The following is a 12,562-nucleotide window of genomic DNA, read 5'->3' on the forward strand; positions in this document are numbered from 1 at the left end:
CTATCGAAGTTTAAAGGGCCTACCGGTAAATAAAAATACTACCACGGAATGTGCACCATAACATTTATCAGTACATTATGCAGTCGTAAAGATTTTAAAAGCAACAATTCTGTAATGCAGATTGATGCATCACAGCCAAAAATATAAAGGTAAATTCTAGGGTGCACTGAGAAATGAGAGAGTATTCTATTATACTCTTGTAAACGTGAAATAATTATAACTACTGATTTTAGCAGTAGAGTTAGTAGTGTATTTGAAAAAGACATAAATATCCTTTAATATTTTAATATAATCTAAAAAGAGTATTTAATGTCCCGCCAAGTTTAGAAGTACCATAACAAGCACCAAATATAAAATTGAGGTCAAAATAATAATTATCATCACCTCTTAATATCCCTTTCCACTCTTCTTCCTGAATCTTTTGTTAACTTTGGACGGGAAATAATCAAACATTTATTATCTTTAATGGGAAACAATGGCCTAACCAGAAGTTCTGTCACCCCCAAAACCAGACTGTAGAAATCCAGTTTTGCTAAGATGGCTGACATCACCCCACACTTTTAAGGTGCATTTGTCCTCACCATACAAGTGAAAAACATTGACACTTGTATTGAGTACCTTCCCAGCAGACCTTCCATTTGGACTGGCCCACCTGTGAAGTGCTCTGATGAATCCTCCATGAGTGACAACAACTACTCGCTCCCCTGCAATTAACACGGATAACATCAACCTAATGTAGCTTTTTTCACCAAAAAAATGTTATGCCAACGTTGTCTGAATGAGATTATTGCTTGCCGTTCATAACAATCTAGCCAGACAAGTTGGGTAGCAAATGGCAAGAAAGGGTGTTATGTACTGAGACTATTGCATGAACTAAAAAGATCTCATGTCAAACCAATGATTAATTAGGAAAAACATGAGTTTGGATCCTCTCGTTTTATGGAATAACATGATATGATCTTGTTGCAGAGAGAGAGACACATTTTTTTATCAAATTTAATTAGTGGGTCCTACAACCAATCACAGCATATCCTTACTTAAAAATGTTTTTCAATTTTCAACATGACCATATCATGTTAGTTAATAACATGACATCCAAATTCGAGAAAAATTATTTCCACGTTATGTCATGGCGGGTAGCCTACCTTTATGCTTTAAGCCAATTCTAAGCAATGCAGACGTGCAGCGATCGTAAAGCTGAACAAAACTTTCTCCACCACCCTGCACATAATGGTATATGGAACAATGTTATGCATTTGCAAAATTTAAGGCACATATTCATAAAAATCATAAACAGGTATATCATGTATGTACCCTCGTTTCTGCATTAAGCAGTAGATTTTAATGTTTTTCTTTTATAATCTCAATTCTCTCGACAGTCATAACTGAGGCCATGACACAATCAGAAACACTTTGGAGATGGCAATTCCAAGATACAAGCAAGACTACTTGACAAAGATGTAGTTATGATATAAAACAAATGAGACAACTAGAACATGGATAAATAAGCAAATTATAATCTAAATACAAGTCAGACTCCACGAGATTTGCTAGAGGTGTCTGACAGTTCATTCTTAGCATGTCTAGAATTTTTACATTGGATGATGATCTAACCAATCTTTAAACAACCATTGTCTGAGTTCTCTAACCAATCATCTCTTATTCTTTTTTTGGTATGACATGATATGACATCTTTTGGCTTGTTTTTCATGTTCCACATGCGGCCAACTAAATGCAATTACAGGGAGTCATCAGTTACACTCATCTTCCAAATTCTTTGGACATGTCCTATTAAACTTGAAGAACTTTCTTAGGCAGCCTGCTCCAAATTTAAACTTTTTAGGTTATTAATTTCTTGTCAAGGAACTCCATGCTTACAAGTTGGTTTCTATGAAACTTACTGGTATTTCTTGATCTTCATTCTTAGATACAAAGGCCTTGTAAGCTGTAAGATTAGTTTTTGCTATATCATTAAAAACATGGCCTTGAAGATCCCCTAGGTGTCTTTCCCGTAGGTCAGAATCCTTGATAACCTAAAATTTCAACCAGAGGTATATATTGTTAGGAAAAAGAATAGATGAAGGATCATAAGTACTAAATGTGTTTAGAATTAACAAAAAAAAAAAAGGATAAAAATCTAAACATAATTTTACTTAAAATTTTCAGTTAATCATGAAGGCAGAGAAAGAAAGACAAGTTTTAGAAGAGATATGCCGATACCCTAATATTCAATTGAAGTAAGAGTTAAGATTCTTTTTTGCTGATATTGGAAAGAATGCCTACAAAATATTTCGGAATATCTTTACTATATCAGAGAATATTTTAAAATATCTTTAGAGTATGCAACATCATCTTTATATAGTGGAATCAATTAATAATCTAATTTATAAAGCATCTTTAGGAATTTTCCCTGTTCATTTTGTTTCCACTCTTATTTCCTTATTTAATTAAGATTTGTAGTGTTACTCATGGTTAAACTCACGTTTTAACTTGTATACTCATTATGAGTTCACGATTCCAGGTAAGGAAATTGTGTCAACTCGCATGGAAACTTGTTTTTAGGTCAACTCAAGTAAACTCAAGAGTTTATAACTAATTTTACGAGTTTAACAAAACAAAGGAAATTACATTTTCTCACAAAAAATAACATTTTGAATTCGACCACCACTTATCTTCCCTTGTCGCAAGTTGCAAAACACCAAATTTAGAATTTGGATACCAAAATCACATTGTCATTATATGATTTGGTTATTTTAGTATGATTTTAACTTTATTCCTATGTTCTATTTCATTATTATAGCTTTTTAAATATTACTTTTGTATAAGGTAAACTCTTATGAGTTTATGATTCGAATTTACATTAACTCTCGAGTTTAACAACCTTAGTCTTACTATACTAGTGAGTTTGGGCTTGTACCAGACTACATTAAGACTTGATCAAATTATGAGTAAAAATAGAACCTTCAGAGTAGTATTTTATATCACATCATAACACACCATATATTAATCATACATCCTATTCTCTTTTCTTCCTTCCTGTGTCTAGGATTTAATTCCTGTAAAGTGGAAAAGTAAGAATGTATTCACCCTTGATTTGAAATAAAGTACCTCATAAATTTAATCAACTTTCATTCAAGGATGGACAAGCCCTTACTTTCTCAAGTCACACAATCTTAGTTTAGATAAGTTAAACTCCCATAATTTCAATATAAGGAAAAAGAATGATTCATCTGTGTACTTCATAATTACTAGAAACAGAAAGATTACTTAGCATAGTCAATCGTAATCCAGTCCAGACAATGATACAAGGCAAGAATGTTTGAAAACCTATATACCAAAGGAGCCAAAGACTTAAAGCATTGAACATGGTAAAATGGAAATCATAACTACGTTTTCGACTTGTTACAATTGAATCAATAATATGCAACATGAAGAAGGCTTTAAGTTCAAACCTCTAGCCCTCCACACTTGGATGCAATTATCTGTGCAGTTTCAAAAGCTCGTTGCAAGTCAGAAGTATATATAACACAGACCTTCGATTCCCTAGATAGTCTATCGCCCACCTGAATTGTAAAATTTGCAGAAATTAGGGTCACAAAGGCATAGATAAACAAAAACTGTAATGCAAGGCTCCGTTCTTGGTTTGTATATAAATGAAAAGAATGCAAAAAGCACAACTTACTGCAACTGCTTGCTCTCTTCCAGCTTCATTTAATTCAATATCAAGGTGTCCCTGTTTACATATATGAGTGAAATTTGAATATATCAAGGCCAGAAAACTTAAAACGAAACCCCAAATATAAGAAATAATTCACAAGAAAAATATTATTAAATGTAAACACATAGATGGTATATTTATATTTCTATAGAAGGACTAGGAGACTTAGAAAGCATCTTGTCATTTGTATGCATGAAAAGAATAAACAAGCTATATTAATTGACCGTTTCTAAGGTTCAGCATTGAAAAACTGGCACATGCACAAGTCACTTTCAACATTTGTTTAAAAAATAAAAAGGAACAATTTTATTGAAAAAATCTTTTACAATTATAACTGTGATTGTTCCCTGCAAATGCAAAAGTTTGTAACTATGGATATAAACATCGTATCTTTGTTTTTATACAAAAGAGATACAACAATTTTAGTGAAACACCAGAAAATTGTAATTTGTTTTGATAATGCTGTAAGTTGTAAATAAGCTACCCATACACTACCATCTCAATAATCTACCGTAGTAAGCCCCTAAAGTTAAGTGATAGAAATTACAGGAAAGAAAAGTATGGGCAATTAGATTACAGCCAAAACAGCTTTTTGACTGTTTCAATATGAAGTATTTTCAGGCCAAGTATGACATAAAAGAGGATGAGTTGTGCTAGTTGTGGATGTACAGGTTAGTGGGGGAAGACCCCCCATCCGTTCCCCTTTCAATTTCATGATTCATCAATGCTTTTACCCAAATCATATAGTCACCAGAAAATAGACCCACAGATGGCATCTGAAGAAATGAATATATTAAACTGCCTTAGTGTAATGTATAATCCGCTATAGAGGTTAAAATCTAATGAATACTTTACACATTACTGTAACTGTTTAGAAATAAAATAAGGTACTTAATCTACTAAAACACATACTGTAGAAGCCAAGAAAAAAAAATAGCAACTCAAGATAGGTAGAACACTTTACATCACCAAAATCCATAGTGAAACATATACTGCAGTTCAAGAAGGAAGAACACTCTACATTACCAAAATTCAATAAAATAAAAGCCATATTGTCCAATTTATTGAGAATCTACAGTTTATAGATTTAATTGTCTATATAACGAACATCCCTATTTCTTTGGAATAGGTTATGGATAACACAAAAAGAATAGAAGTTTCAAAACCTCATGAAATAATCTTCCTATTTTCTTTATACAACAAATGCAATATTCAATTAAAACAATTTCGTATGTTGAAGGCGAAAAGAGAAAACATAAAGCACCTGGATTTTTCCATTAGCATTCCAAGCTGTTTCACCATGACGCACCACAACAATCTCAGCATAATCTGGAAGGGAGCTGTTATAAGCAGCATCATAATGTTAACAATTAGTTTGAGAACGATTAAGAAGAGAGAAGAAAACTTGGAATTTCACTCAATTGGGAAAAATAGTGATGTAAATGAAGTATTTTTCATTTATCGCGTTGTGTGTTGAGAATCACATTCACAAGCACTGGCGTAAACCTGGAATGGGAATCGCTGTTGATGGAAAACGCGGCCATTCTGAGCGAGTCAGAGAGTCAATCAATGAAGGTGTTTGATTTTGCCAATTTTGAGCGCAAAGGAGAACGAATGAGGTACGTAACTGTTGTTTCCTCGTTGCTTCGTTTTCTTGCGTTATAACGACGGGTTTATATTAGTCAGATTCCGTTTCCATAACTGATAAAAGAAACTGACAAAACAGTTATGTACGATAACTATCATTCAATTGGAAAACGATAACGGAAATGAATGTTATGTTTGCCCTGTTTTCACTATTCAGAATCACCCGGCATAGACACAATACGAAGAAAATCATATGAAGAAAGTAAAGAAGAATTTTCTGCTATCACACTCTAAATTTTATACATATCTAGGGCTTATCGCTTATTTTTCTTTTTAATCTTTCTTCTTTTACATATTATTAACTATATTCATCACTTATTTTTATTTCTTTGTTAATTTCTCCTTACGGTATGGATTGAAGGATATATCCTCTAAAGCTATAAAAAAAATTATTATATTTTTAGTCTTTTAAGTTAAATCTATGTATAAATTCATTCTTTTAATTTTTCTTCTCGAACCAATTACATGTATATTTTTACTTTTAATATAGTGCAAATTTAGCCCATTCATTATTTTATGTTACTTCAAATTCTCAAAATATTATTTTCTGTCCAAATATCAAAGGAGTTTACAATAAATTTGTTATATTCAACAATTCTAAATATTTAAAAATTTAGTAAAATTTTGATAAAATTTGAGATCGTTTGAAAAATGATAATTTTGTTTTATTTTTATATTTTGACTGAAATTTAATGTTTGAATTGATATATTTTGAAGAAAACAAGATGTTAAGCAATTTAATTTATTAATATTTTAAATAAAAAATAAAAATTTGAGTATTTTGAAAAAAAAAATTGACAAAGAAATTAAATCTAACAACGGATAATTTTAATAATATAAAATTTAGTGATCAAATTAATCACAAAAAGAATAGGTTGAAAAATTTTAAATACAAAATTGATTGCTAATCTAGTCATTAATTTTTTTAAATTTAATCACTAAATTAGCAACCAAATTAATCAGTCATGAAACTAAAATATTGAGTCAGTCATTAAATTTCTTCTGGCCATTGATTAGCGATCAAATTAATTAGTCGCAAAATAATTATTATTAAAATTAAAAAAATATATCGAAAGCAAAAAATAACGAGTGGTCTAGAACCTTCCCATTTTACGTTTAGATTTGGGGATTGAAGTAGATGTGATTCGCGGTGGAGGATATGGCGAAGATGACGCAGGGACAGCAATTTGGCTCGCGGTGGCTGAGGGTAGCTTCAGTGCCTTGATTCGGAGAGAGAAAGCTACAATGAAAGGAGGAGAGAGAATGGTTATGTGTTGGTTTTATGATAAAAAAAAAAGTAATATAAAATAAAGAAAAGAAAATATGCAAAAATATAAAAAGAATGAATGGAGAAAAAATTTAACTTTTATTTAATAGTAACAATATATTTATATTAGATTAAAAAAATTTAAACGGATCACGTAACTAAAAAATTTGATAACAAATTAAATTATTTCTAAAATTGACTTAGTGACTATGATATTAATTTAATAAATTGAAATAACAGAAAATAACTAATAGCAGTTTTAAAAAAATATTATTAACATTTCTTTTTTTTTTAAACTGTAAATTTTATCTTTTTGCAGTTTAAATTTATTAACAAAAAATGAATTTGTTGTCAATAAGAATTTTATGTTCTCTTTCCGCTTCACATTAGAATCAAAGAAACTCTTCTTTTACCATAGAAAAGATAAGTAATTAACTGAGTCACTTAGATTACTGTTAAAGAAATCAATCAACTTGAATTTTTCACTCCTTTTAAAGTTGATGCTTGAGTTACGAGTGTCTTTGAAATATTTAACCACTCTCTTTACAACCTTAGAATGTCTTTCATTTGCATTATAGATGAAACTAGAAAACTTACTTTCAACACTCAAGATATTATGATAAAATATTGTGGTATTTTCGTTGCATGAGAAAGTTGTTTGTTCTTGCTTCCATAGATTCAGAGTAAACTTTTTTCATATCATTTTTACTTTGAAAATATCTTGACTAACTTCATCTTTAATCAAATAATGTTTATCTTCAAAAATAACTTTAAATCTCCCTTCAATCAATTGACCAACACTTTACAAATTTTGGTCAATTTTAAGAATCCAAAGAACATCATGAATTAACTTCATGCATGAATAATTTGCTATTGCAATTGTTCCCTTATCTTTGACTGAGATGAAATCACCATTACCTATTTTGACCTTAGTGATGTTAATCGATATGAAATCTCTAAAGAATTTTTTATTATTAGTCATGTGGTTAGTACAACTACTATCAATTAGCCAACCTTTATTTGATTTAAAGTCGGAGAGGCAAGTAGCAACAAATAAATGATATTCTTCCTCGTGATGAGCAATCTTAGTCTTTTCATCTTGGGGTTGATTTTGATTTTTGCATATAACTTCTTCATGTCCCATTTGGTTTCATTTACTGCATCGTGCATTTGACCTTCTCCAACATTTAAAAGGAGGATAACCATTTTTTTCATAATAATGACATGGAGGATAACATATCTTCTTATTGTATCTTGCACTTTCATGATGCATGATATGTAAGGTTCCCTCAATAGCACATTCTTGTTTCATTGTATGCCTCTTTTCTTGTGCTTGTAAGGCATTTAAGAGTTCTACCAGTGTGATTTTGGACAAGTATTTAGTATTCTCTAAGGTGGTGATTATAGCCTCGAATCTTTCAGGCATTGTTACAAGAATTTTTTCAACAATTCTAGAATCACGAAAATCAGTACTTAGTAATCTTATCTTGTTGGCTATGCTAAGCAGTCTGCCTAAGTATACTTTGATTGTGTCAGAATCTTTCATTCTTTGGAGTTCAAATTCTCTCACCAAATTCAAAAATTGCATACCTTAAATTCTTTCATTCCCAACATATTATTTCTTAAGATAATCCTAAATTGCCTTTGCTATTTTAAAGTCATGATTATGGTGAAGATAGTTGTTGAAACACTAGCAAAAAGACATGATTTTGCCTTTGCCTTTCTTGTTTTTCTCTCTTTGTGACTCTTTATTTGGGCTATGGTAGAATCGTGCGGCAGTGGAAGAACTTCGTAATCGTCTTCAACAGCTTTTCAAATATCTAAAGCTTCTTTGATAGCCCAAAGATTATAATTTTCTCCATCAAAGACAGGAGAAGCAACTTGTGAGAAATTTAATTTAGCATCCATTTTCATAGGTCCATAAGAAAATAGCTCTGATACCACTTTGTTGGTTTTATGGTAAAAAGTAAAATAAAATAAAGAAAAGGAAATGCGCAGAAATGTGAGAAGAATGAATGGAGAAAGAACTCAACTTTTATTCAATAGCAACAATGCATTTATAATAAGTCAAAGAAACTTAAACTAATTATGTAACTGAAAGATTTGATAACAAACTAAATTATTCATAAAATATCGACTTATTGACTATGATACTAATATAATAAACTGAAATAACTGACAACAGTTTCAAAAGCATATTGTTAACACTATGGCGTCACTGACAACGGGAGGAGGAGGGAGCTCATAGAGGCGAATCTAATTTGGACAGGGAAACCTTGCGGCGGGTAAGGAAAATGGAGCCTTCGGCAGTGACAATGTTGCTCGCAGATGAAGTCTTCAAGACCACTCTCTCTTCCTAATGGATTTGAGCCTTTAGTAGTCCTTGTTTTTCGGCGACTACTTCATTTACCATGCCAATGTTGAACTCATTTTTCTTCTCCCCTCTTCACGCGCTTAGATCTAATTTGTAGTGACTAACTTCAGTGATTGAATTATTTTGATCCGGATCCTCTGCAATTTTGGCAAGAGCCCAGTGCGTTTTTGCTTAAACAAAAATCGTTCGTTTAAGCGAATATGAAGTGCATTCATTCGCTTAAGCATGGACAATGGCTTAAGAAAATGGGGAGAAGACTTGAAAAGCACGCCCAAGCAAGTCACAAGAAACTAGAAACATGTTTGCTTAAGCACACACTTTAACTTAAGCAAATCCAATTTAGCTTAAGCCTTTCCAAGCGAAATTAAATAAACTTAAGCGAAAATGGACTAGAGAGACATGTGTTTGAGTTATTCTTTTTGCTTCAGTAAATTATGAATCAATCAAGCTATTGTTGATTCGCTTAAGCCGTGACAAGCAATTTTGATTAATATTAAGCGAATTTAAGATAGAGAGCAATAATTTCAGACATAAAAATAGCTTAAGCGAAAATGAAATAGCTTAAGTGAATGCGAGTAAGGCTTGAGCCCATATTTAAATTTCTCAGCGAATCAAGATCTGCTTAAGTGATTTTGTTTGCTTAAGCGAATACATCAGAAATTGGAAAAATTATGCAAACACAGACAACATGCAATGGGGGCCAAAGAAACTTGATTACATAAGTTTTTCAACCTTCATTCTTACACAAAAAAAGAATGTATAAATACATATTTAGCTTAGAAACAAAAGAAGTTTTGACAATTGCGTAATCAAATTTCATCAAGTATTGAAACATTAGTATCATCAAGTTGTCCTTACAAAATAAGAAGAGATATAAGAAGAGACATTACGAGCAAGAATAGATGAAATAAAAAAAATAAAAGAATTGGTTTGATGTAAGTTGAATAGTCTTATTGTCAACAAATTTGTAAAAATTAATTGAATAATGATTGAGGGGGATAACATGGAGGTGCTGAACAATGTACTTTAAACAAAACACAGAGCATTGATAAATGCATTCATTGATAAAAAAAAGTGCATTCATTGATTAAAAAAAAAGTCATTATAACAAAGTACCTGAGATGCTGATTGACCTAAAGTTGGAGTTTTGTTGTTTTTTTTTTTTTTTTGCTTGTAGCTCATGCTAACCTTTAAATCTTTTATAACCTTTCCTCTTGGTAGTAAGTCATTGTTTGAATTCCTTAGGTTGTGTACCATGAATATTGACTTTATTTACACCATCATCGTTATTGTTGTCATTATCTTGTGCTTGTAAGCGAAGGTTTGTGATTTGACTAATTAAAGTATTAATACTATCATCTACTAATTGACAATATTCTTTTGAATTATAAACTTCAAAGGCCAACCTAATCATTTTACATGCTAGGTATCAGTATCTGCGTGTAGTACTCAGTTTAGGATCTCTTTCCACTTCTATTCCTTTTACATTATGAATTTTTCCACAACGGCCTTGTGTTGTCCATATCTTTAGTATGTATTTGTCAAGAATAACCTTTACATCATTGGCTTCAAACACTTTCAAAGCATGACAACAAGTATGCCAAATGTTTCAAACTTTTTACAAGAGCAATTTATAGTAATTGAGGAATGATTAATAATCTTTGTTGATTGACTTTAATAATTACATATTGAATCAAAGGAGGAGTTTCAATCCTTTGTGATATGCAACAAGCCAAGAATTAAGCAAACTCTTGTTGAAATAAATTATACATTGTATGTATGTAAACCTTAGCCATTTGTATTAGTATTAGTGATACCTCATATCGCAACATGGCTAGTTTGTGATGGGAGTCATACTCACACTTGAGCTCTTTGTAATGTTTATCTTTAACCATTCGTTCAAAGTGTCCAAAGAATTGCTTGATGTCAACACTAGGTTTCATACATGCCTTGAAGTCAGAATTTAAACTTTCACTTAATTGAGTATTTCGCATTCCAAGGGTTAAACAATCATTGAGATAACATGATGCCCATTTCTTCTTTATGAAATACAATAAAGTAATCCAAGTATGTTTTTCGACATTGTATTTTGTAATCAACTTTGTCCAAGCCTCCTTAAAGTCAATTGAAGTATCGAAGTCATACATGCATTTTTTCAAATCTCTTAAGAAATTACTCCCTCTCTTCATCAAATTGCCTAGATGCTTTATTCCATTTTGCATTAAGTGCCATGTGCATAATGCATGATATGTCTCAGGTATTACTTGTACAAGTGTCTTGGCCATTGCTTGATCTTGCTTTCTAATTGAGGTTTTTTTTTGGTTGTGTGCTTCTAAAAAAGTCTCAAATAACCATTGAAATGATTCAGTTGTTTCATCATACAACAAGGCTGCTCCAAAGATAACAACACCTCTATAATAGTTAAAATTGGAAAATAATGCTAAAGGTCTATTAGCTTGATTGGTGTAACATGTAATGTCTAGTGATACAACTTTACTAAAAAACTCATAATCAATTACCATCTTTGCATCTGTCCAAAAAAACATTTGTTATTTGCTCCTCTGCATCTATTTAGTACGCATGAAAAAATATGGGTTGTCTACTAATTGCCGTTGGAAGTATTGCATTAGACAACCGACTTCTCACTATACTATTCCCCTTTGTCTCTTTGCCTTCAAGTAATTTTTTGCATCTAAGCGAGTATACCTAACAATAGCTTGGTGTCATGCGCTTGTGATAATTGTATAAAATAAGTGATTTGAGATGATGACTCGAGCCTTTTTCATGTTAAAAGTTGGATTATTTTGTTAAATTCCCCTTAAACTTGAAACTTTTACAATTACTTTTATATTTTAGGAAAAGAATGCAATTTTTAGTGTTTTGATTCCCTTTTGATCTATTTTGTAGCTGAAATTAAATGAGAGATATTATTTAAAGTTAAAGAAGATTGAAAAAAGTCAAAAAAGAGCATATAAAGCATGAAGTTACAAAAAATCTTCAAACTTCTAGAGGTTTCTCGCTATAAAGATACACCCTCACTACAACGAAAATGCTTAATTGTGAAGAGGGTGATTCTGTGTTCCTCTCGCTATAGTAAGAATGTGTCGCTATAGCGAGAGTCCCTTGTGTCACTGCAACGAGAGGCAAACAGAATGACCTAATTTCTATCTCTATGTCTCGCAACAGGGAGGAGGTGTCGATGTAGCGAGAGAAGTTCATGCAGACTAGTATAAAAGGAGACTTTTATGTTTTTGAAAAGGGCTACTGTTTCATTTACATTTTCAAAGAGGGAGAGCGGCGCAGGGCATAGGAAAAGAGTAGGAATACTTGATTGTTGATGTTATACTCCGTTTGTATCTCAAATCTTGGTATTATGGTTGCAATAAGCAGCTATAATTTGTATGAGATTGAATGTAAATCTTCAAACTTGATGTATTCTCAGTAATTTATATAAATATAGTTGTTTCTTTTTCATTTCTATTGATTTGGTGATTTCAATTTGTTTTAATATTTGAATTTATCTATTTGATGGTTTTTGGAACTCAGATCTGAGTTA

General features: G+C 31.4%; 1 protein-coding gene across 2 annotated transcripts; it reads right to left on the reverse strand.

The window, feature by feature from the left end:
• Positions 1-165: 165 nt before the first annotated feature.
• Positions 166-5,567, reverse strand: LOC113858633 (phosphoglycerate mutase-like protein 4). Of its 2 annotated transcripts, none has more exons than XM_027491347.1 (7): positions 5,225-5,567; positions 4,983-5,058; positions 3,683-3,733; positions 3,453-3,563; positions 1,902-2,033; positions 1,146-1,221; positions 166-704 (listed from the first exon to the last, which is right to left on the reverse strand). In XM_027491347.1, exons 1-7 carry the CDS (start codon positions 5,260-5,262, stop codon positions 481-483), a joined length of 708 nt encoding a protein of 235 aa, XP_027347148.1. In that variant the 5' UTR covers positions 5,263-5,567; the 3' UTR covers positions 166-480. The 2 variants fall into 2 exon arrangements, with proteins under 2 accessions (XP_027347148.1, XP_027347149.1); XM_027491348.1 differs by having other exon boundaries at positions 363-704; positions 4,983-5,076; positions 5,225-5,262.
• Between the last annotated feature and the right edge of the window lie 6,995 nt (positions 5,568-12,562).

The sequence above is a fragment of the Abrus precatorius genome, unplaced genomic scaffold (genome assembly GCF_003935025.1).
Source record: "Abrus precatorius isolate BTA unplaced genomic scaffold, Abrus_2018 Scaffold2, whole genome shotgun sequence".
NCBI lineage: Eukaryota > Viridiplantae > Streptophyta > Magnoliopsida > Fabales > Fabaceae > Abrus > Abrus precatorius.